Genomic DNA, 26,440 nt, shown 5'->3' on the forward strand with positions numbered 1-26,440 from the left:
AAGCTTTTACATATCTTGTATCATAATTTAATCATTTATATTTATTTATTTATCTGATATGTCGTTTAAGACATTTGCTATGTCATAATATATTCTCTATAATGAACTCCAACATATTAACGAAATAACTTTAGTTCATTTATATTATTTTATATCAAACATCGTTATAGAAATGTTTATTATATTTAGTACAAATTGTATTGTTCTGAAAAATTTCAAAGATTATAGGAAATAATTTGGTACAATCAGTCGAGCAACTTATAAACCGTAAGTTTCTGACACCAAAATCTCTATAAAAATGTATCATCATCTCTGCTTTTCATATTTGATAAAACAGAGATAACAATATACGTAAGTAAGATATATTTCATTTCAATCGAGCGCTTAAATTAAGTACAGGAATTCCAAATTGCGCTGATTGTTTTTTTTAATAATTTTTGAAATCACGTGTAATAATTTTAAATCGAGAATTTGAACAAAAAAATGTGCAGTTTGATCAAGTATAGAGTATATCGTCGTTGGGTTGAAATGAAATATAATTAAATTTTAACCGTAAGATATGGCCTACATGTAACGCTTTACACTATAATAGTAAGGTATTTACATAAGTAATAAGTTTTTTTGTGTTAATGTAACATCTACCATATAAGATTTAAAGATCTCTTAAGCATCTGTGATAAATCCAATTGATTAAAACATTAACTTATAAACTATTTTAGTAATACCACAATTAGAATAAAGTATTTCCTTGCCATGTTAAAAACTTTCTTATAAATAAGTTAAACTAGGAAAAAGTGACTGAATTAATGGATGCTGTATTAAATCTTTCATTTCTTTCTTTTTTTGTTTTATTTAGGTTTACCTCGGTACGCGGACAAAGGAGGAAATAAAAATGAGGTTGTCTTCCTAGAAAATTTCACCTTTGAAGTTCAACAACGCTCTTGACTTAAAAAAAAGAACTAAGTTTAATTCGTTTTGGTATTGGAAAACTGGATAGCTGCTATTACGACGTAACCTAATCTTTACAATTAGTAAAAAAAATAAAAAATCCGACTCTCTTGGTAGCGCCATCTATTGCCTGTTTTTTGTAACAGAGATTCCGATTTTTTTTAAACAGATATGGGACTTTATTACTCTCTATAAATTCTCAAAACTTGAGGAATTCACATAAAACTTATTTTTATAGTTGCGAAAACATTACTCTTTTATCAGTTAAGTAAATTATGATGGGATTTCTTCTTGATAATGCTTTAATGACCATTGCAATATGTTTCAGTGTTAAAATAATTTATTTACATAATTACAAATAAGTACACAATTAACATTTCAACTTAAAATAAATTAACATTCCTCACATGATTTAAGTTCATTTTTTACACTGTCTTGTTTAGATGATTTAAAAAAATATTTGTTGTATAAAAAATATTTAACTAATAAAATGCTTATAATGACAACGGCTAGTCACAGTGGGCCTTTTTCATCACCTTTATTTTCAGAGTTCTGGTTGGAGTCATCATTCCCAACTTGGGATGATTTATCTCTCACTGGTATCAACTGAAATCTCAAAGTATTCCCTTTGTTCCTTTTTTGAACAATTTTGCCCGATGATTTTGTGTTCTTTTCAATGACAGAACATATTTTATCCTGAAAAAATAATTTAAATTTAAAAAAAAAATCAGTGACATTGTATTATTTACTAAAAATCCAATATGATGTTAAAATAAACATCAGCTTTAATTTTACTTAAATATTCAAATATAATATGTGCTGTTGATTTCAATTTATCTTTTTGTTTTTAAATGAAGTGATTTGAGTACTGCTTTATAATGTGCACTTCTAAGGATCAGAACAGATATTTTTTCAATAGATTTTTATGAATGATTGAATTAGCTATATTTTGTAAAAGTGTCATTGCATACCAGACTTTCCAAAGCTTCACTGTCAGGCCCAGTCACAACAACCTTTACTTCAAATTGCTTGTCTAAGAGTTTTATCATTTTCTTCACACTTGTCATGAGGTCATTTTCTGCAATTCTATTTGTTAATGTGATTAATTTTTGCCCCTTTATAAGTTGACTTTCTTTTGAAATCTTCTTTTCTTTTCTCTTTGCAATTTCTTCTTCTAGATATTGAGCACTTGTTAACAGCCTGTAAATAGAGTAAATTCTGATTTGAAAATCAAATTATCATCAGCGAGACTGATAGAAAAAAAAATATTGAGATAAGCTAGTTATATAGTGAATTTATTAGGTACATACTTATAAACAGGACGCCTAGTTTTTGTGTCGATATCTTGTATTTTAACTAGTTTTAAATCTCGCCTAACAGATAAACTCTGTGCGCTCTTTAGATCTGTGATACTAACAGAGTTATCAGATCCGATTAAAGTTATCCTACTCTCAAAGTTCTTCTTCTTTGGTACATCTTTTCCTTCTGCTGTTATTTTCATGGATACAAATCTATTGTGATCCACTAAACGTCGGAAATTGCTTAAAGCAAAAATTCTATTCATTTTGTAAAAATATCTTTAACTATTAATAGCAATAACACAAATTAAACAATACGTATAGTTTGAAGAGAATTCTACACCGAACACCAACTAGATTTTTAAAAACATATCAAATAATACTTGAGGTATATATGAATACGATTTTCTTATACTGTTATGTATTGATTTGAAGTATTATATTGATAAGTTGTCAAAGTCAAATCAAAATTTAATTGATAATTTAACTGTCACTGTCAAAGAAACGTTCTTTTTTTTTAATTTTACGACCTGGTAACATGAACCTTTAGGTCAATAAGAACATTCAACGACGTTGGACCAAAGAGTAGCTCCCAATAATAAGTCCCATTCGCGGTGAATTTTCCGTAAGTTATTATCTAACCACTAACTTGCCTATCAAACAAGAAACACAACGAATGATTCTTGTGATATCTGTATGGCGATCTTGGAAAACTATTTTTGCTGAACATTGAATTTTTTAAACATCTACCACACTGCCTCTACCAGTATTTTCGTTTTGATTTTCTGTCTCAAGCATAGACAGAGATTATCTACTCTTTGAGAATTCACCACCATAGCCAATAGCTCGAAACTTCACTTCTCTTTTTGTTTTGACACTCAGAGACGGCGCAATGGTAAATTTAATTTTAACTAAATCTTTAGTTATTTAATGAATCGTTTACAATTTATAGTTATAGATATAAAATATTGGTTTTATTTTTTTTCAGTCCGCTCACAAAACATTTATTATTAAGCGCAAGCTTGCTAAAAAACTCAAACAGAACAGACCAATTCCGCAATGGGTTAGAATGCGCACTGGAAATACAATCCGGTAAGTAGTAATTTAATAACGTGTTGGAAAAGTGTAATTATAGATGTAGATTTAGTACAATCAAAATTATTGCATTGCATTGGATCCAGCTTTGTTTCTTTCAATCAATCTAAATGTCATGACTTGTTTTGAAACATGACTGTAGGGTTCTGTTTGTATAAGTAAGTGGTTTAAATATAGTTCTATAATAGCATTCTGAGTTTATAAACAAGTAAGAAAGTGCTATTCAAAGTTTGTTTCGATTAATTAGGAATGTCAACAGAAACTTTAGCATCCAAATTGTTCCCAAATCACTGCTATTAATCAAGATTTCTAAAAGGATATTTAAAGAATGTGGTAAAATCTTACTAATTATTCTTTTAGTCTGTTTTAACTCTGAACAGTGTAAAGAAAAGACATCTATGTCCAATAGTATTTTCCATGAATCATTTATTATCATTTCTCTGTAACTATGAAAGTTAAAGCCTATAGTAACATATTAAATCACACTGGAAGAAACTGAACCAGTCCAGAGTTATACTTTAAGAGAAGAAATTTGAGCTTAAAAAATAATAACTTATGCAAATATTCAGTTTGTAGTTTGACATTAATTCCTTTTTACTTTGCAATGTCGGAGACACCCAATCTATTTCCTTTGAGTTGTAGAAGGAAAATATACATTATGTTTTAGTATTTTGCATTAAAATTATTAATTTAATATTTATGGTATCAAGCAATTTTCTATTGGCTTACAATTACAGCTGCCGAGAGTTTCACAAGAAATTTGTAGCAGCTTTGGATATGTTGAGGCTGAAGCTATCGTTATCATTAACCAGCACTTGTCTAAAAAAATTTTTGGAATCTAAAAATGTAGCCTTATGTGTTTCATCCAGGGACAGTGCAGCTTTTCAACAGTGAAATAATTTTTCAAATGAGTTCAGTAGTTTTGGTACCTATTCAATGCTAATAATCAAATCTGTCCTCTGTAAAATACTAGTATAGATTAGTTCCAGTAACCAAGCAAAAAGAAATACTAATTGTGTTTTGAGAACAAAAATATTTTAAATAGACAATTAAAACACATATTTGTTAAGTGTGCGATGGGTGACATTCATGAAATTATACCAATCCCACTCCCCCTGATGAAGAGCTCCTGGTGGGCTCTAGTTGGTGTGACACAAGACAAAATGTATGCGAGTGTTTTAGCTGTTAAATATTAGCGTATGATAATGTTTTAGAAAGGTTTGCATAATATTTTAGATGTTTACAATAGCAGATACAATGAATATTTTCTTCAATTTCAGGTACAACGCTAAGAGGCGTCACTGGAGAAGGACTAAGTTGAAGCTGTAAGCTGTTACCTTGTACATGTTAAGCTTAATAAAGTCCTAAAAATCTCTCAACATTTCTTTTATTGTACTTCTTAACTCAAACTAGTTATATTTTAGGTATAGTTAAATTAATAAGGTAGATTATAAGAATTTGATTTCATATTTGACAAATTAAATTTAGAATCTCATTCTGTTTCAGTTCATTATTTTTGTTTTTTATCTATTTATATAAAAAAGTGTTACACTATTTATAACTCAAGAATGGCTTTACCGATATGGCTAAAAATTGGTGAGGAGGTAGCTTAGAGCTAGGAGATGGACATAGGATATTGTTTATTCATTTTTTTATTTTTTTTTTTAGAATTTATGCCTTGGAGAGCTGCTTTTTATTTAACTTACTAATATTATATAAACGATGTTTAGATGGATGTGACGTGGATGGATGGATGGGTGTTTGAAGATATCTCTAGAACGGATCTCGATTAAATTTGGCATACATATAGGCTACACTAATTACGTTTTTTTGTAAATCCGCGCGGGCGACAGCTAGTTTTTTAATATACATATGTCATAGGATAAATTGCAAAAACAGCAGAATTTATCAAAAAAAATGAAACAACACACAAACAGTACAATTCTTTATTACCCAGGTTTCATTATCTATGTACACAATACTCTTATAAATTAATAACACATGGTTCGTCGATGTTAGCTTAAAGCAATACATACAATAGTAAAGTATCACATTTTATAATACTGACTCAAAACTCATTCCAATCAAATATATACTGTCAAGATGTCTCTTCTTTGGAATCCTGTTCCGATTTTTCTTTTTTCAATGCTTCAGACTGCATCAGTAATTCTTCTAATAAAAGCACATTGTCTATTAATTCTTGACTGCCTGTTGGCTGGAAAATAAACACATAATATTTGATATTACATATGTAATTTTCTACAATTTTTTTTAAAAATGTTATTACGAACTAATGTCGAAAACACACCGGTAAATGAATAGGAAATTAATGCAAATACCTGTTGTGCGCTAACAGACCGAGCCATCAATTTCTGTCGGTACTTCTCTTTCCTCTCTTGTTCACGTACGCTGCGCAGCCGGTCGAAATCGTCGATGTCATCGTCGTCTCCATCCACACCGTCTACGTCATCCACTGGAATAAACACTGGCTTTAACATGTTCAATGCCGACTGAAGCCCTACGTGTTTACTTTAATGAGTAACAATCATAGTCGCCCTGAACGTTTTAATAATATGATGTGTGAAAGTGTCTTACTTATGGTCTGGCTGCCGGCTGCGCTTAGCGAGGGCCCGACATCGCTGTCGAGGCGAGGCCGCTCGAGCCCTGGGAATGAGTCCTGTGCACGCAGGGACTTTGCAGCCGGACTCGTGTCTCCTCTTCCTTCTAGCACGGCGCTCGCCGCGCGCGCCCATTGCGACGGTGCGGACGACGATAGACGAGTCGCTGTTTTAATGGGAAACATAATAATCGATAAACCATCCATCTTAACGGTCAATAAAGCATATACAACGTCTCATGTGACTTCATGTATTGAAGCGGTTTTGCGGTGGCCATTTAATTTATCCCGCAACATAAAAAAAAAGTCGTTAATTTATTTTAATTGTGAATATACAAAATCATTCAGCTAACGTTTTAAATAAAAGTCGTATTGTAATTGCATAAAATACAAAATAATATTTTTATCTTCATCGCAGTTATACGCGGTGATCGATCTGAGGATCAAGAACAAATGATATCGCTCAAATTTAGATTAGATCCCGGAAATACCTACTTTAGATAAACAAATATATTTGAAGTTTAGAGGTTTTTTGCTATAAAAGAAACCGGACACCGAAAATTACATTGTTTACGGTAACATACTGGTTTAAGCGTCATTGACCATATTGTTGTTCTTACATAAATGAAAAGACAGTTCAGATCTTAAGACAATGCAGATTGTGATAAAAAGTACGATTGAGGGGCGATATAACGTCAAATGTAATCTTATCATGTTGTTCTCGTTGATTAACAATTCAAACAGTTTCCACTTGATATATTATAATGTAAAAGAAATAAATATAATTGCAAAAATACCTCATATAGAAGGGAAAATCGTAGAGCACTACCTCAAATTACCAGATTTTAAAGTATATGGAACGAACCAAGCCCAAACCCCAGTTTACTTACATCAACGTGCCTTAATAATACTTAATATTAAAAATAAAACTTACTAGAATTATGATTGGAGTTTCTCGTCGGAACATTAACTGGATCGCTCGCGTTCGGTGGCCCTTGCGCGAACAAACTCATCGCAGTCGGCCTGAAAATACGATATTATTACATTTAGTTTCAATTTTAAATTAGGTGAATAATTGTTCTGGACATCATGCAGTAACGATGCCGGTCTTTTAAAAAAGGATAGAAGACAGATCTTCTATTTTATAATTGAAAATGAAGTCTATTCTCTGCCCTAAGTATTTCTTGGTAACTGACCTGTTCTCCTGCCGCTTGCCCATGCTGGTAATGGTAGCCTGCTCATCCACCTCCTCGATGACCTCGTTTGCGATCTTCATACTGCCTGCTGCGGTCGCCGCCGGTTTGTTCAATGTCGGATTACTCGCTGATATAACGAAACGAGTGCCTCCTGAAGCTATTGTAGAAACATTTATGGTACATATTAAATATTTTTATTTCTGTGCATAGATGAGACCATCCATTAAAAGACCTCTCGACTTTTTTGATTTTGGTTCCTAGTATGCACTATGCTATCAAAAGAACGTAGATTATAAATATTGTAACGCAAGTAAAAAATCAAAGCTACGAAATATTTACAAAGCACGGCAGTCATAAACCTGAACACCATAAATGTAATGAGTTCGATGAACTCACGCTATGCTTTAGTCGCCATTGCAAAGTTAATAAAAATAGCAAATTCCTTATTAATATGGCGTTCATGGGCGCCATTTCTGTCTTACGTTCGTCGTAAAATGCCGTTAGATCGTATTGTTTAAAAATGAGCGAGTATATTTTAGAAATCATATAAAATAAGTCCCTTGAAACGCGGCTGTAACAGACAGTAAATTGAAAGAGACATCTACATCATAAAATCTTCGTTATAGTGTGCTAGGTGCGTATAATGCTATACTAGTTGAGGTTGTGATATTGTAGATTATTAGTAGTCTTATAAACATCTTTAAAGTTTAATTGTTACTTCAAAAATAATTACCGTAAAACAGTTGCTTACCTCCATCAGTTTGAGTATTAACGGGCGCAGAGGGTTGTCTCTGATCTTCCTTCGAGAACAATCTCTTCAACATGGAGGTGACAGAATTAGCGCGCGTCATTGGAGTTTGTTGTAGCGACGCCATCGAATTACTCGACCCCATGGAGTTCCTGTCCTCTTTTTTCCCGCGCTTACTGCCTCTTGACACGATGAAATGAATGCCCGATACCGCGTCGTCGTTCATTTGTAATTGCTGCGATGGGAAAAACAATATTTTCATAAACTAGAATAAGATATTTTGTTTTACTTTCACAAATATTTACATTACAATATAATCTAGAAACGCCAGTGAGAAAAGATAACGTTAACGAATCGTTATTGAGAGATGTTTTTAATTAAAGTTTTTCTCTTGCAAGCAAATATTACTGTCCACTTTTCACTTCTCTTTTGTTTACACAAAAAAACTTCATGATTGTTTATAAAATCGGGAATAATTATACGTTTTTCGATGATGATTTTTAAATAAAAAGTTGTAAGTAGTAGTAAAGATTAACTAATAGACGGTTACCAAAGTATTCAACAATCACAAAAACGAAGAGCGTTATTTACAGCACGAAAACCATTTTAACAATCAAATACAACAAATACTTATTTAGTCACATACAAATATTAGTATAATTTTAACGTTTAGAACAAACAAATAAGATTTTTAAAATAAATGAAATTTTTATAGAGAAAGATATAGAAAAGTATTTATGAAGCTAAAAAAAATGTCGAGTTAGTTCGTTGTTATAATAAATAATTATAAATTTTGTTAAAACATGCGTCAGCCAGTTAGTATATTCTACTAGAAAACTTTTTTATAAGAATATTTTATATATGCAGCAGAATTAAATAAAAAGTAGGTAAATATTTAGTAAATGAAACGTAAAAGATATTTGTAGTTCCGATAAATATAGCCGCAATAGTTTATTGTATGATCCTTTTGTCCTTAATATCAAATATCTATATCTTCAAATGCTATGTCTGGATTTACAAAAGTAAATAAGGGACGATTTCATACTTTTATTTTGTTTTGAACTTGATGAAAGAATTAGGGCTAAAATAAAAATAATCTCCCAAGGTAAGATTAAAAACGATAAACCTACTTCCTGTAACGATAAGCACAGATTATCTATAATCCAGATATTATTAGATAAACTGCATTTGATATTTGTAATTTATAATTATACTTTGAACTGATAAGGTGTATAGAGTCGGCGAATCATAAGAATTCTTTATTATTATAATTATTTGTTTGAGACCGGCATCGACAACTAAAACATATCCTAGTACGCGTAAATGTAGAGTGATGCAAGATATTTCAAACTTGTTTTGAGACACCTGAAAGGTAATTTAGAGCTGAAGATATAGGATAGATGAACGAATATTGAATACATTACAATACAAAAATTCCTTAACCGTAGTCACCCGATCACCAGGCGTGGTAGTCACGTGAGGTAGTGACAGATGACGTCATTGGCAACCCTGCACACCGCAACACTGCGAAGCTCCATACAGCCGTGCAGCATGCTTTAAATATGGTCAAATCTAACCTCGGCCGGGGCGAACTTGTAACTCACGGTGTTGGAGGGGACCATTTCCTCGATCTTGACGGAAGATGGGGCGACAGTGACCATGCTACGTTGGCGCGCTGGGACTGCGACGCGCGCTGTCGAAGGTTCGGGATGCTCCTCCCTCTGGTTCTCAGTGGCGATGGTGTACGGCAGCTCGGCGGGGAACACCTCGTCCCAGTACTGATCCTTGATCAGCTCCGGATGCTCGTGATGCATTTCGTCGACTATCATGTATGAAACCTAAAAATAATCAAAGAAGTCCAGTTAGTGGACGTTACGTCTTTTTTAATCGATTGTTACATGTTCATTCTTACTATAAGGAAATATATTTGTACCCTTTAAAAGACGATCCTTGTATCTTTAATAAGTAACGGTATGAAATGGGACAATTATCTTTCTAAAAATATTTAGCGTACTTTAGCTATCTCAAATTTTATAATTAGAAAGTACCAGGAATACGTATTCCGTTTAAAACGATACATCAAAGGGGACATTCGTAGAATGTGTGCATAGCATGCTGCTCAGTCATTAATGCCATTGGTTAAAGACATGCTAAGGTCAGTGCTGAAAGAGAATTATTGTAATTTGCAGGAAACGTCACCTCATTTGGTAACAGACTTAATTCCAGATAGAGAGCTAATCAATGATTACTAAGCGGAAATTGACTTTGAAAATACAACGGTTTAAGGCCATTCAAAGCTGGGAAACTAACTTGATACATCATGGTGTGAAAAAAAAGGCTAACCTAGCCCTGATAATAAAAGCAATTTGTAGATACCAATTCAAGATATAAAATTGAAATGAACTGAAAATTTCAGCCATAAAGAGCAAATTCACATTTCATATTTTTATTATACTGCAAAGGTAGCGTTTTATAATTGTTTTGGATAGTATCCAATTGCAATTATTTTATGCTAAAACATATTTTGCACAGTCAAATTACAAACTGAGAATGATGAATCCAATTGTTCTGTATTCGTTATTTTATTACGTTACCAATTACTATTGCAAATTTTCGTATGAACGTATATTCCATTATTTTTAATAAAACATTAATCTTTGCATATCAAACATCAAATATAGTCAATAAATTTTGTAGGATAAGAAAGATAAGAAATTAAAATAAAAAGTTGAAACCTGACTAACAATCAAACGCTTAAACAATTCTATGATATTGTTTTAACAGATAATGTTAACGTGTTCAATTAAAAGTGAATTAAATTTTCTGTATCACTTAAATGCTATATTTAAAAAGTAATTTGAGAGAATATCAACTAGTTACAACTCGTTAATCAACTGCTTTCTGTGCATACTTTGCCAAGCTATTATTAGTAATCGAAATCTATTTTTCTAGGAAAATACCATAGGAACTGTTCCTATCGCTACGTACGCATTAAGTTAAAAATGTAATGATTTATTGCGGCATAATATGTTTACATACCTGAGAAAAGACTAAACAAATTACGTCTTAACAACAAATGCTACTGTGAAATCCCAAAAACCTCTATTTATTTTCTCTGTTATATTGTAATCTTTTTTTTTCTAGGACATTTTTTAAAGAAACATCTCATCTTCAATGTTTTTTTACATGTTTCGACAGTGAATATTTAAGTATCACAAACCTGCAAGTCTCTGTCAATCAGCCAGTTAACTTCGAAGTCGTCATCATCTTCCCCAAAAGGATTGATCAATGACTCTGCCACTTTCAGCCAGCCCATGTAGAAGAAGAACTCTAGTGTCGTAAATATTGGGAAGTAAAGATCTATATTGCTGATGTAGACATCGCTGTGAGCTGATTGCAATTTGTTGTCCACCCATTGGCTGCCGAGCGCAGACGTTATGAAGTACGAGTACACGGCTATCGTTACCACCTGAAATAAACTTTTGCTTTAGTATTTTAACGCGAGATATACTGAAGTCAAAACTCTACAGACACCTATAACACTGAATAATAATAAAATAGATTGTATTCCACTACTAAGGAGTCTTGAGGTTGAATGAAGTTAGTAGAAGCTTTACAATGTATGTCACAATTCCGACAATTCGGTGCCATGTCGACGACCGTCTGGCGCTCCCGACAAATATACTTTGTACTACACGAGTGATTTAATTTCAAGTTATTTTTTATTAACATTTATTAATTTTTACTTTTAAAGTAGTAAGCTTCGTAACCAACCTTCGACGGACCTGCACATATTTCACCGGGCAACAATAATAAACACGTTAAAATGTCATTGACCCGTTCTATATTGGCGTTTTCAGAAACTAACAAGCACTAACTTCGTTTGTGTAAATTATGTATATTTGCCATTACCATGTCTATACGATTTGTAATATATTTTCTCTAATTGACGAACATATCAAGAAGAACTGTTTCACCTAACAGGACAACGACTCTCGCTTATAGAAGTCTCACTTGTCCAGATTCGACTTTAATCATCTCCCTCACTCTCTTTAATTAAACAGAGATCACAATACAGTATTTCGCCTGTGAAAACTCACGGATATTGCGTGACATTCGGGTTATCAAAATAAGAACTATGGATGAATAAAATTAATACTATAAATACTCGTATTCAATGTTAGACGATATTTCACAAGAAGGAAATTAAACCACAACTAATTTTATAACAGCAGAAACCTACAAAGTTCCAAATTGTATTATACGAAAACAAGAAATATTTACAGTTAACGAATGAGAAATAAATATACCTACGTATTCATACCACAAACTTGAAATAATAACTTCTAAATAGTTATTAATCCATGCTTTAATTCGGCACTTTAAATTATAGATAAGATATATTGCTATTGATTACCATAGATCGTCTCAGTTTTAAGCAAGTTCGTTTGCCCCTATTCTTATAAAAAAATAAGCAAAAACAATTCAAGGTCGATCATTGGGTTCGGCTGTTAATTGATACTATATTAGTACATTACCTGAGTGTACACTAAAGGCACACTGATGGTGTCATAGCTGAGCAACAGCCCTGCCTGTCCTCGGAACTTGTTCAGCTCGTCAATTATTGTCTTCACAGCAAAGTCGTCTCTTATTCGGCCCTCCTTGCGGGCTCTCGTCACTATACTTGTAGCCCATACAATGGGTAACCTAATAATATGTAATTTAATTTAATTCTACCTACTACTACCTAGTAGTGTAATTCACTATAAAATAATTAAGCAACTTTATTTTAATAGAAGTTTATCTAATGATTTAAGTAATCAGTACATTATAACGAAATCAATAAATATTTAAATCGGTAATAAGAAACATACCAATGTTTTGAAGGCTTTGGAAATTTGCTATTTAGGTTGTCGAGTATCGTCTTTTCGTTGTCCAGTAAGAGACCAGCTTCGACCAAGTTGTTTAACGTTGGGAAACGTTTCTTGACGCGAGGTGAGATCATAGTTAGTACCATAGTTAGACAGAGGCACACGTAGCGTACAATTGTACGTCGCATCAGACGCCCACGTTCATCCTGACAATAAAACGTTACTTTTTTACATGCTATAAGTATTCCTTACGTTATACCACACACAAGATATATATCAACGTAAGAAGTTATGTCATGCTGAACGGCCTACAACAAGACCAGATACCCCATTCTATTATTTAATTTATATTGATTATTTCTCCACCGCTTAACTTCGGCAAAGTATCCTCAAAAACTATACCTCAAGAAAAGGTAACAGTGGTCATACAGAATGATTAATAATTTTAAATTGCTTTAAACTATAAATATTCAACATACAGCCAACGCATCGATAAAGAAAAGTCAGCCTTCATAAAGACGAGTGAAATTTAACAGTAATATTCGCAACGGGCATATTAAATAATGATATTGGTAAAATATTCATGGTTACCGCTTTATTCGATACTAATATAGATTTCAAATATATACTTATTTAGAATATGTTATTTATATGCAAACTTACATTTTCAAGCTATCACAATTATTACCTTAATTATTTGACTAAAACCTACTTTACATCAACGGTCATTTTTTTAATTATTCTTTCATAGCAATAGCATGCATTTCTACATTATTTACTTCGATGGGTGACGCTATTAGGATATCCGATAACCCCGAAAAATGGGGCATTCCGTCTTAGTCAGCACTTCGGCATGTTCTTACATTACACAAGAACACTGTTTTTATTTCAACATACCAATATTTAACTTCAAATCTGTAAGCGGAACTGTGTGCTAATTCTGACCAATAAAATAACAACTATATATAACTAATCACGCTGTACATTTTCAAACAAGCATCATGTAATAAACTTTTTCAATAGATTATATTGAGTACGTAATCTATGTCTCTTCCTGATGTTAAAAAGAAGTTGACAAAACTGTTTATGCTTATGTGTATCTACACTAATATTTAAAGGAAGATTTGTATTTTTGTATATAACGATTAATCTCGAAAATCAGTGGAACCATTTCAAAAATTCTTTCGCTATATTATTACTGAGTAGCATAGGCTATATTTGTTTTAAAACAATATACAAAAACTAGTAAAATACCAGACATATGTGTTCAGTGTCTATATGTGACCAATAGATAAGACAACATAGTATAGCCAAAAGAAACTGATTCACTCGTTTCAAACGGAAAATGTGTACAGCTGATTCAGTGCAAACTGTCCATCTCACATCTGTTATCTGCCCGTGGCAGTGTTTGTTCTAATCGTCGGAACAAACAAACTTACGTAACACGGATATCGTAGACATTATCTTAGCAGGCGTAGATTATTTTTTTTTTCTGAATTACGTAAAAAGAACGATGTCTTATCGCAAAACAAATACCGCCTTTTATTAAGCGCATTATAAAAATATATAATGAGTATAAAAATATCTAAATAGCTAATCTTACTAATATTATAAATACGAATGTTTAGATGGATGCTTGTTTGAAGTTATCTCCAGAAGGGCTGCATAGATCTCGCAGCAATTTGGCATACATGTAGAATATAGCCGGGAAGAACGCATGGGCTACTAATTAACTTTTTTTTAAATACCTAGCGTACGGAGTCGCGAGCGACAGCTAGTATTATGTTTATTGCTCTTGACATAAATACATTCAGTATTTGAATTATTAGTAAACCATGTTAAGGACATTTAAAATTGGTTTAAATTATTTAAACACACATGGTGATAAGCATAGAAGTATTAGTTAAAGAAAAAAAATATTTTTAAACTTTTTACTTCTTATGTGACTCTGATTTGCCTGTATGTATTCAAAAGACAAATAAAACGGATCTTATTTCAGTCACAAACTTATGTAAAGAACCAAAAGTCCTTACCTGTCCGTGAATAGTTGCAGATACGAAGACAGCGATGGAATCGGGCCAAGGTATTGTGGTGTACTGGTTCCACCAGCGGTTCATCACCACAGTCACGTAGAAGCCCAGGACGAAAGACAGGGGTATCACGTTACCATGAAAACTGCAGTAGTTGACCACGCCTTCGAACATCCTGTAGATATACAGTCGAGTCTACAATTGAAATAAATGAAGGCAAGTGACTATGTTAATAGTTGCAATATAAACCTATTGTGTATTAGTCAAGTTGTGTTATGCATTTTGTCTCGTGATCAAATGACCGAATGAAAAGAGAAGCTAAATGTGACATAAAGTAAACGTATCTTCAGAAAGTAAATACCTATAGGAAAAATTCCATCAAGTTTTACGAACCAGATTCTTGTATTAACAATGTAGAGTTTGAATAAAGAATTCTAATATCAAAATTTAAAAACAAAAGAGATATTATTTATTTATTCAAGTCAATCATAAATATGTAATAAATAATACATAATGTTAAATACATTTGTAGAGGCGATCGACTCTACTTCATGCTAACTAAAACTATAACAATAACAAATTATTTTAAATACATACCTTTTAGCATTTTCATCTAACAGGAGTCGATATGTTAAATTGAGTGTATAATACGAAAGTAGAAACACTAGTAGATCCAGCCATACAAGTTTGTATATACTGCCCCGCCATCTGCAAACGATATCATCATTTTAGACTAAAGTTTTTCCCTCCACTGTTATGTGAAAAACGGTTATGACTAGAGTAAATAATGTGCGATAAACACCATCTAAAATTTGGAATGTATAAAATTGTCTGGAGGAACCTATAGGCATAATTATTTATTTTTTAATTGCGCGCGGACGGAAAGCGCGCGCGACAGTTTGCAAAAAAATCTATTTGATTGAATAATACTTAAATAAGTTTTTAATTGGTTTATTTTTTAATTTACTCGTTACTTGAACGCTCTAGTATTTGATGGTTACACATGCAATGTATTGTGTTCGTCATTAGCTGGCAAAAAGTTTGCAGCTTGCGTGTTTGCCCTTTATTATTTTATAGGGTAAAAGAGCAGATGGTTATTCAAGTCAAGGAACGTACCTTTTGAACGAAAATTAAGTCGCCTACATAGCTCATTCTTTTTATCTTTTCTAACAATCACATTTCTAGTTAAGATACTTCTTATACTAGCTGTCGCCCGTTACACCATTCGGGCGGAATTAAAAAAAAACTTAATAAGTAGCCCATGTGTTCTTCCAGATAATATTCTACATCTATGCTAAATTTCAGCGAGATCTGTTGACCCGTTCCGGTCATACCTTCGAACAAACATCCATCTATCCATTCATCCATCTAAACATTCGCATTTATAATATTAGTAAGAAGTAAGATAATTCCATAGTAATAATTTTAATTGCTTGTATACGTTAATCGTAATGTATTTGTTAGACTGGAAGGAACTAACTATACATTTGCCTCAGTTTAATTGCTGTCATTAAAGAAGCCCAACATCTGATTACTTCGCGATCAAGTGTTGATTGCGTCATGATACATACGAGTGTGCGACACAAACGATATTAATGATTTAATATGTCTGAAGTCTCCGTTTGCAAGTATGTTTGTTTTTTATTGCAATAGTTAATAAGACGAAGACAACATTCATGGAATTTATGACGTGTGAAATGTCACTTTGGACTAACCGTGGGTTTCTAAGACATCTCTTTGTATCTTTGGCCCAACAGAGATAACAATATGTTTTATACGGGATATTTGGTGTCAGAAACCCACAATAGAGTAGGGGTCTTGTTATATTGCTGTTTATAACGCAAATAAAATTAATCGATTTGTTTCCTAAAAGACGTTAAAGTGGAAGTTATAGTTAACGTTACCTCATAGGAATAGCAAAGATTTTTTATAGAGTTTCCTATCTTAAAAAATGTATGCTATACATTGCAAAATTTCGTTATTCAAACTATAATAATAGCTATCCGACTGAACGCAAAATAAACCGCGATGAAATAATTGTCCCACGATCAACTGGTACTCTACAACTGTTTGTTATACTTTTTTATATTTAAATATTGATATCAAACAAACACATGATTTTTCTTGGTTTCATATTATTGGACATGACGCGCGCAATTGGAATGCCTTCCCATCAATAACTCTCTTGAATCTCTTCAAATGCGTTATACTTTCACGAAAAGAAGAAAAGTTAATGTTTGGTATGTAATTTTCTACATATAAAATTGTCGCTTTTCTCTTATAATATACAGCGCACGTACTTGATTGCCTTTGATATTTATGACGAACTAATCGCTCTAGCTTTTACTAGACTAATAGAAAACATTAGTTCGTGTTGTTCTCAGTTAAATAAAAAAAAACGTCACTAATAGTCGTATGCTTGTAATATATCTTATATAAAAAATCTCTTGTTTTACTTTTAAACCGACTTCAAAAAGGAGGTTTTCAATTCGTCTGTATGTTTTTTTAAGTATAGGCTAGAATTTTGTCTCAATGTATGTCAACAGTAGTAGATTTAAACGGGTTCTGTTTCTATGTTATATTGTTTACTGTAACCACAAATATCAGCATAAATATTTATTAGATTTGCGCTTACCCTTGTTAACAGACTCATCACGTGGCGTTGAAAATTACAATTGCTCTTGTATTGTGTAACAATATAACAGTAACACAATTGTCATTTTAATTTAAACCCCACGTTGGTTAACAATATAGTCGGTGTTAGTAAGTCTACATATTATGCGACTACAAAGTTGCCATACCACGCGGCGTCACTTTGTCTGAGCGCGAAGAATTCATAATATCAAAGGTTAGCAAAACTAAAGATTTTTGTTGAAGAAGAGTTAGAGATAATAACAATCCTTTTTTTTTCTTCTTCGTTAGCTCTACAAGCCGAATGGTGTTTTCAACTAAACCAAAGCTAGACCTTGGTTTGGTTGGATAAAACGACTACCTTATAGAAAGAAAAGATTAACTTCAAGCGCCCACGCTGGCAATGCACCTTACACTCGGAGAAGTGATAAAAACAAATGCGAAATGGTTGATTTCACAGATTATTCAATAACATTAAAATCAACTATTTACTGTCGTATATAGACAAAGGCCGAGTCTATTGACATGTGCACGTCACAATATGTCATGAGCAAACTTTTAGTACAAATTAATATTATATTCTTTGGATTATACAACCTTGCACTACATCAAGACGTTCATATATCAAGCATTGTGCGCCAGGAATGGTTAGCTTTGTCGTACGTCCGTTGATAACAATCAGTTTTATTGCTGCGAGGAAATCTATCTATACTCATAAGTTAGATAATAAGTATGCGTAAGGAATACGTTTGTGTTTTTACATCGAACGGTGTCAAGTACTCCGTGTAGAACTGGCACGTATCTAGAATAGAATTAATGTCTAAGGTCAAATGCAAACAGACTAAGGCTTTGATTACAATTGTCTTACAACAAATTGAATGTATGGAAAGAATCTTTATTTTATTTTCTAACTGGTAGTTTAGACTCTATTGAGTAGTTTAGTGTTAAGATTAGCTATCTAGCTGTTTTTGTACAATTAACCCTTAATTAGCCTGATTTACATACGAAAGTGATTTATTTTTAATATTACTGTGTTTGCTTGATAAAATAAGACTATAATGAAATTTGTTCTTTTTTTAATTTCGTTGGAAAGAATATAATACAACAGTAAAAAAGGTACAGCCAACCTATAAAAAAACTAATAGTAATGTGAACATTCGGTTTAAAAGATTGGTATCAAAATTGAAACTCTAGGCTAATTAGGGTTAAAGTATGAGGTGGAATACTCGAAAAATCAACAAAGTTATTTTCTTATCATTCGTCTCTATAATCTTATCAAATTGCGGTATCATTATAAAAGCCGCTAACATTAAAATATAATAACAACTGTACCAAAAAAATCTGCAATAATTATTACGTTATTGTGGTGTTTGGTTACTGACGTTACTTCTACAACAACGATATTATACAATTCCTAAAGACTTGAAGATAACGTACATGACAACAACGCTACATATCTTATTGTTGATGTTTACTTCTTCTTACTATACTACTTTATACTCTTCATTAAGTACAACTCTGAATTTGAATCGAACGTGCAGGGCGATTACAAAACAAATTGTTTGTTGGTTTTAGTGCACTAGGCGGTGTGAATATGGAAATCACAGAGAAGGATATTACGTCATGAAATGACGCATCACGCCACCAGGCCATGTCAAGGCGTGGACTGAATGAATAGCTTAATTTTATAGTTTATCACAGTAATCATGTGTCAGGAAGTGGTACATATTTGTACGAGCTCATATATGTGGTGTACACAATTACTAACACAACGAAAATATCAAAATGTACAGTCACCTAATTTTGCGGTATTGCAGTTACAGAAAAACATATCTTGTTCCTTGCAACAAACGTTAAAACCGATATAATAATCAACCTTATTTATTGAAGCAAGATTACTGAGAAACAATAAAACAATGATATCTACAAATAATTATAATATTGAATGAAAATGATCTTTATCACGCGACGGCCAATGTTCGAAGGCCGCAACTCACAACCTTGCAATCATTCATTACAAATGATGAACTGATAGGTAACCAATTTTGAATTTCTTTTCCATTGTGAAAAATTTCAAATTCATCAAGTAGCCAAACGTTCAAGTTTAACATAAATATGCTATCTAATCAGCATTTGTTAAAATGAACATAAAAGAAAAAGCAACCGAAATAGATGTATTCTTGTTCCCAACTTAAAGGCCGGGTACTATACATATTTTCAGTTATATTTTTTTTTAAATAATGCGAATAATTAATCTTATATTGCGACAACAGCGGTAAAAATGTCGGAAGATTCTAAGCCTAGGTAATCATTTGTACCTAACCATATAATTAAAATTGAACAATTGCAAATATATTTGAAAAACGAAAAGTTTAATTTAATACTTACATACACTCAGACTCGTAATTTTAACCTCTAAGCGTGTTTGAATACAAATGATCTTTATTAAAAAAAGGAATTTTAACATACATAAATTTGCAATGCTCGGAGTAATTGATTTGAATTGGATTTGGCTACAGCAGCTGTTTCTCAGACAAGAACAACAAGCAAACGAATTATAGTGATGAGTAATAGAAAAATACACAGAGCATATCGGCGGCCGGATTCAATTCGGCTAAGTACTTACCTCAGTCTGCTTTTAACATAACATTAACGTTAATGAGTTAGTAATGCAAGAACTGCGTGAGTCAGAATGACGTCGAATAGACCAGAAATACTGGGAATCTCAATTTCGAGTTATATACATACTAGTTGTCGCCCGAGACTCCGTCCCCGCGTAATTAAAGAAAAGAAAACTGAATAAGTAGCCTATACATGTTTCTAGACTATGTTCTATATCTATAGCATCTTTTAACAAATTGCATGCAGCCATTCTGGTGATACCTTCAAACAAACATTCATCCATCTATCCAAACTATCGCATTAGTAAGATATTATTTTTTTATTATTTTATCGTAGCCATGACCGTCTTGTAACACTATGAGCTGTACTTACTAGCGATAACAAAATTACCATTCATTAATAATTTATGCATCATGAGGAACTGTTCTGATAATGAAGGAAACTAAGCAGAGTATTAGGAAAAAATGTATGGAATGTAATACGAAGTATTAAAGCCTACGTCTCTCTACTCTATGTTTGCAGTTTATATAGCAATATGCTTTTTTCCGACCATAACGATTTATTTACAGTTCATTAATATTTTACATGTAACTCTGCAACTATCGGGCGCTTATAGATTCCGCTATTGACTTGTGCGAAGTGATTAGCTTGATCTTATTAACAAAATAAATAAACGTAACGTAAGACAATAAAATGTCATCCATTGTGTTAGATCAAAAGGCCCGCAGTAACAAAATAAAAAAGCATCGAGTATTCAGTTAAAGAACTAAAAACTACGGGATTTAAAAAAATCTAATAAGTATCCTATGTGTTCTTCCAGACTATGTTCTACATATTTACAAAATTTCATCAAGATTCGTTGAGGCAAACAAACATCCATCCAAACATTTTCATTTATAAAATTAGTAAGATTTAGTTGAGGGTGAGAAACAATTCGGACACATCAATATAAAGATTACACTTGCTATGCGTGTAATCGTAACATTTTCAGGTTACTGCGAACTAGTTCAAGTCCACTTGTATCGACCTTCAACGGCTTACGAACACTATGTGAAAATTAAAATGTAGCAACGAGGACAGAATACAGGAAAAAACAATAAATTAAGTTTGCTAAAACGCAAATATTATCCTCATTTACATTCTCTAATGTTAAATAAGTTAAGAAAAATTAAAAAAACTATTTTTTTAAATATCTTATCATCATATTAACTAATTAAAAAATATATGAAGCGTACATTGTTAATATCAATATTATCGAAATTTAATTTCATTAAACTATCGACCGTCACACATAAAGACAAATGAGTCAACCCCACTCATCGCATTCAAAGTATTAGAACAATATATTAAATAAAAAAATAAAAACACTCACATGCGCCACCCAAAGGGGTAGGCAGAGATTATGATTTTCCATTTCGGTCGATCCTTGGGTACATCTTTTGTTTGAAGTATAAACGTGTAATTTGTGTGAAACGATATAGACATAGTTAATAAAAACGCACACATGTGTAACAGAAATTATATAAGATACAGAACATAACGCTATGTGCCAATTTAACGTTTTATTGGTTATAATATCTGCACTAGAATGACAATGGATATAACAGATCGCATAAAAGAAACTCAAATATTATGACTGAACAGCTTAAGTTATGTTTAATTAAAAAATATTGATGTTTCGTATTTAAACAATGACTTTTTCCTTCAGGGAATCACAACTACTTGTCGATTACTTATTAAAAACAAAAATACGTAGATACCCACAAGTACAAAACAAACATCAAATCCGAAAAACATTTGATTCGCTTAATAATGATTTTCCTCAGTTTATTTCATTAATGATGACAATTGTTAGTGGTTAATTTTTTTACTAACCGTAACAAAGAAGAGAATATTTAAAGATTTGTACGATATCGGAGGACATTCACCCTTTATTTAGATCAATAAACAAACCAGACTGCGGCTCTTTGATGTCTCCGCAAATATTTCTGATCATGCCCTAAATTTACACTATATATTTTTTTAAATATCTAGATAAATAAATCCTACAGGGGAAATCATTAGTGATTTTTTTTTATGTTCGCAATGATTTTGATGTGGTACATGCTTAAAATAATCGAATAAATCCATCAGAAACTGTGGTATCTAATAAACAAAACTCGAAAAGTAAAAGTTTTCAAAGTTATTTTAAGTAATCAGACATTAAATACTTATAAGTTAAATTGATATAAAAAGTATTTACATCTCGTTATAAAAAGGGGAACAGATATATTTTATTTTAAGGCATTGTTACATCGGTTATTATCGCGTAAGTAAAAAACTCTTTGCAGAGCCCAATTGAATTATTCGCACGGTTTAAGGTCAATAACACGGCATTACGTCAACTTACCGGTCCACTTCTCTAATTTTATATTGTAATTTAGTGTGTTAATTGAATGAATAAGCAAACTATGACGATAAAAAGTGCGACAAAAATGACAATCGCACCTTATCAATCAATGTCAATATTCTCGAAAAAAGCGTGGATTAACGCACCTGTTTATGTACCCTAGAAGTCTTGTTGACATGAAGTATGGAAAAATTCGTAATAACCTACACTATCACACATTTATACAATTTGTTTACAATATTTTTATTCCACCACAGTAAAGAAAAGTGTGTGACTATTATGTTACAATTCAATGTAACTATCTGGGAATTTCATAGTTTATTTTTTTCTTATAAGAACCATCTTATCTACCGATATGTTATCAACATGATCAATCAGTTGTTAAACAATCTCCAACTAAATATTGACATAAACTTGGAAAATTATATATGGGTAAAACTTGCCATATTGTAAAGAGAAGGCGATCTAATTATCCAAAATGCGAATCAGTTTTACAATGATCGAAACATTCAAGAATTCGATTAGATCATTCTATCTTTTTTTGCAGGCGACATCAAGATCTTGTTCGCACTTATTTTATTCATACGATACATTTCTTATTGCCATTTATTTTTTTAATGTTCACCTGCGTCGTATTACAAAAACATATTAGTAAAAACCATTCCTATACATAGACATAGCGCTAGAAGAGAACTCTAGTTTTTAAATACTGTCTATATAACCAACTTTAAAACTATCATATATCAAAAGCTATAGACAATAAACAATTATTTAAAATTAAAATTGTATAATAATATCTGTCTGAATCCCGCGAAATATTAACGATTGTATTGACATTTCAGTGGCCAAAATAAATTCAGCTATGTAGGCTACAATTAAATTTCCATACATACGATATCTGATAAATTACCAGTAAACTTTTATCAAGTTTACTGGTAATTTATCGGGAATAAATAACTTCGCAATCATTTAACAACTAACATTAATTGCGATCGTAAATGAATTAGCTACGCACCCTGTAGTGTTACGATACATTTCCTATTGTAAAAGGATACGTTCATTGTTTGCTTTGTCTACCCCTTCGATTAATTCCAATTGGATATAACCCTTATTCAGATTGTACTTTTGATTACAACTACTGTTTACAATTGTGCACTATAGATGTGCGCTGTCTTACTTCTTACTAATATGATCTTATTAATTCTTACTATCTCATTAATATTATGAAGCAAATGTTTGGTATAAATAATACGTAGTTTCGAATAATACATAGTATTGTATTCATCCATTTTATATCAAATTCAGCGCGGACAGTCAGTCGTGAGCAAAAGCTCGTTCTTCCATAAAAGTGTAGTTTTGAAATTTTACGCTGCAGTCCCAGGATCGGATTAAAAAAAATATAACTAAAAGATAATTTTAAACGATAATTTTCACGCTTTATTAAACTTATAACTATCATTTTTAGTAACCACTTGCACGTAATTAGTAGAATTAAGCTCTTAAGTTATACAGATGTTCTTAAGAAAAAGGATTCCTAACAAGTTTCTATGATATTTATAAATAGACCAAAAAGTTCAATATTTTTTTGAAGGACAAAACATCTGTCTGGTCGGTTAAAGTTTCGAAATAACAAACAAAAAAGGTTTTGCTACTGTGCTCTATGGACAAAAAAAACATCCTAGTCCTACAAATAACAGACTATATATTTATCGATTTAAAATTGAAGAGTGAATGTAGGGCTTTGGAAAGTGCACTGGGTTGACTGAATAATGAATGTCCCCTCGGCCCTCGCCTAGTAACTAAGAATATCGTATGGATTTCTGATTTTGTTGACCCGTTTCTTAACAGCGTGTACTGTATTGAAGTAGAGTAAAATCAGTTTCTTCATAAAATTGCAGACGTAATGTAATTAAACACTTTTAATACTATTTTCGATGGTATTGAAACCTAGCGAATATGAGATATTTTGAAATTAGTATAGTATTATAGTATATATATTATAATTATATATATATATATACATATATATATATATATATATATATGTGTTTGTGAAAAAACGACAACCTTTTATCGTATCTGACTTTTGTTATTTTTACCCCACACAAATATAACAAAGTATTGTGAGTGAAAAACAATAGCTACCTTCTCTTGTTTCAGCATTCAGCACTAAATGACGCTTTTTTTATTTTTAGTTCATCACGAAGTGTCAGACTCAAATAAACGTCGTAATTCGTCTGATTTTGTCATGTCACATTACAATGTAGGTGTGACAGGATGAAGGATAAATGGACATTGACATCAACGGCTCATACTGCCATACTCCTTCAATGGAAATCTACACTAAGGGACTGCTTAAGTAATAAGCTTTAAATAACCGAGTATGAAATAATTTCATCTCTATTTAATAGTGAAAGGACGAAACAAAGGATGGCTTTCAAGAAACATATCCACCATAAATAGCTTTCGTATTAAAATACTCTGATTACTGAGATACGATATTTGTAACCACGCCTTCAAAAAAGACATGTGATTTCCGAATTCGAACGATCAATGTTCGAAAAAACACATTGGTTTCAGATAAAAAGTAAGCACCGGGTAATAGTAACTATATGTATATTTTAAAAAACAACATGTTTTTCGAGTTCCGATTCTTGAATTACTTACAACTTCAACTAAGGTTTTTTATTGTCGTTAAGTAAACAAAACATAAACTTTGTGAAGTTTATGTTTTGTTACAATACAAAACTTACTTGTAGAGGTATATGTATATTGAAAATACTTAATAAAAAAATCACTTTATGTAGAATAAAATCAAGACGTAAGAGGCAAAGAATATTTAATATTTTACAAGTGAAATAAGCCTAATAAATGTTACACAAATTGAAATTCAAATCAAGTGTTAACATTGTTATCGATACAAAATTGGTAAAATTATTTAGCGTATACCATTATTTAATTCAATTTTTCGTAATAAAACAGAATAAACCTAAAATCTGTAAAAACAAAAATCGAAACTTACTTGTATAAAACTTTTAAAAATGTTCCAAAACCGCGACAAGTAGCTACTTCACCAGTGTATGTAACAGTCATTTTGATTTGATTTTAGCTATAATATCACAGTAAGGTACCAATTAAATTTTTTTATATTACTCATAACGCAAAGCAACACTTTTCGGAATAGATGTGTCGAAAAGACAGAAATATCTTGTCTTACTTAAACTAGTCACCGTATTTTACACTTAATGTAGAAGCTAAGTGTTGACTTAAAACAGTTATAAATTTATTTCATGTTTATCAAAATAAGTTAACCACATTATTAGCTATACGTAATCACATAAACACTGCAACACACACCGCAATACCGAAAACACGCAACATTAAACTGAATTGAAATGAAGACAATCACAAAAACATAACATCGTCAGACTGGACTACACACCACTAGACTATGTATAAGTTGGCTTATGCAGAGTGGAGTGAAGTAAGCAACTTGTAAGCAATATTAAGTTTTGACGGATGACCGGTGACAGATCATGGAACTTAAGCAGTGTTGCCAGCATGACATTTTACTTATCCCATCCCACCATCCCATTTCTAATTCTCCCATCTCCAGTTAATTGTCAAACTAATCTTCCTTAAATACACAAACTATAAAGCACCATTAATGAAGTGCCACATAAAATTGTATTTTACATAAGATTAAAAAATATTTAAACTCCCTTCCTATGGAGTTTGATTACCTCTGTATATGATATATCCATATATATATTACAGTTTAATTAAGTAGCACCTAAGCATGAAACGGAATTTTATATTTAATGTAACTAGTTTGGTAACTAGTGAACACATAGGTACGTTCCAATAAATTTTAATCTGAACGCCAACGAAATGTGCACTTTTATGAAATCTAGCTTTAATTTTTAATAAATAATTTGGACAAATCAAAACGTCTATTTTTCATCTGTGCAACTCTTCAGCGGCAAAATATTACC

General features: G+C 31.8%; 2 protein-coding genes across 4 annotated transcripts; both read right to left on the reverse strand.

Moving 5' to 3' along the window:
* Positions 1-1,323: 1,323 nt before the first annotated feature.
* On the reverse strand, positions 1,324-2,662 carry LOC106123318 (mitochondrial translation initiation factor 3). Its single transcript, XM_013319571.1, has 3 exons — positions 2,259-2,662; positions 1,920-2,148; positions 1,324-1,644 (listed from the first exon to the last, which is right to left on the reverse strand). The coding sequence occupies exons 1-3, from the start codon at positions 2,510-2,512 to the stop codon at positions 1,462-1,464; spliced, it is 666 nt and encodes a 221-aa protein (XP_013175025.1). The 5' UTR covers positions 2,513-2,662; the 3' UTR covers positions 1,324-1,461.
* A 2,611-nt stretch (positions 2,663-5,273) lies between these two features.
* LOC106123535 (bestrophin family protein) lies at positions 5,274-25,923 on the reverse strand. 3 transcript variants are annotated; one of them, XM_013319929.1, is made up of 13 exons: positions 25,468-25,923; positions 15,401-15,511; positions 14,807-14,978; positions 12,777-12,979; positions 12,441-12,609; positions 11,123-11,371; positions 9,507-9,740; positions 7,906-8,137; positions 7,155-7,311; positions 6,893-6,981; positions 5,937-6,125; positions 5,681-5,814; positions 5,274-5,556 (listed from the first exon to the last, which is right to left on the reverse strand). In XM_013319929.1, exons 1-13 carry the CDS (start codon positions 25,536-25,538, stop codon positions 5,440-5,442), a joined length of 2,127 nt encoding a protein of 708 aa, XP_013175383.1. In that variant the 5' UTR covers positions 25,539-25,923; the 3' UTR covers positions 5,274-5,439. The 3 variants fall into 3 exon arrangements, with proteins under 3 accessions (XP_013175383.1, XP_013175382.1, XP_013175384.1); XM_013319928.1 differs by having other exon boundaries at positions 9,480-9,740; XM_013319930.1 differs by lacking the exon at positions 25,468-25,923 and adding an exon at positions 22,592-22,714 and having other exon boundaries at positions 9,480-9,740.
* Between the last annotated feature and the right edge of the window lie 517 nt (positions 25,924-26,440).

This window comes from Papilio xuthus, unplaced genomic scaffold, assembly GCF_000836235.2.
Source record: "Papilio xuthus unplaced genomic scaffold, Pxut_1.1 DF826115.1, whole genome shotgun sequence".
NCBI lineage: Eukaryota > Metazoa > Arthropoda > Insecta > Lepidoptera > Papilionidae > Papilio > Papilio xuthus.

What these genes read in the sequence shown, in the direction of transcription:
- LOC106123318 (XM_013319571.1), bottom strand. Translation starts at nt 2,512, where the DNA reads ATGAATAGAATTTTTGCTTTAAGCAATTTCCGACGTTTAGTGGATCAC. An exon ending in ACTAGGCGTCCTGTTTATAA is followed by an intron (nt 2,149 to 2,258) that starts GTATGTACCTAA and finishes CTCTATTTACAG; the next exon opens with GCTGTTAACAAGTGCTCAAT. An exon ending in GTGAAGCTTTGGAAAGTCTG is followed by an intron (nt 1,645 to 1,919) that starts GTATGCAATGAC and finishes TTATTTTTTCAG; the next exon opens with GATAAAATATGTTCTGTCAT.
- LOC106123535 (XM_013319928.1), bottom strand. Translation starts at nt 25,538, where the DNA reads ATGACTGTTACATACACTGGTGAAGTAGCTACTTGTCGCGGTTTTGGA. An exon ending in TTTTTAAAAGTTTTATACAA is followed by an intron (nt 15,512 to 25,467) that starts GTAAGTTTCGAT and finishes TATCGTTTGCAG; the next exon opens with ATGGCGGGGCAGTATATACA. An exon ending in TGCCTTTAGTGTACACTCAG is followed by an intron (nt 11,372 to 12,440) that starts GTAATGTACTAA and finishes AGTTTATTTCAG; the next exon opens with GTGGTAACGATAGCCGTGTA.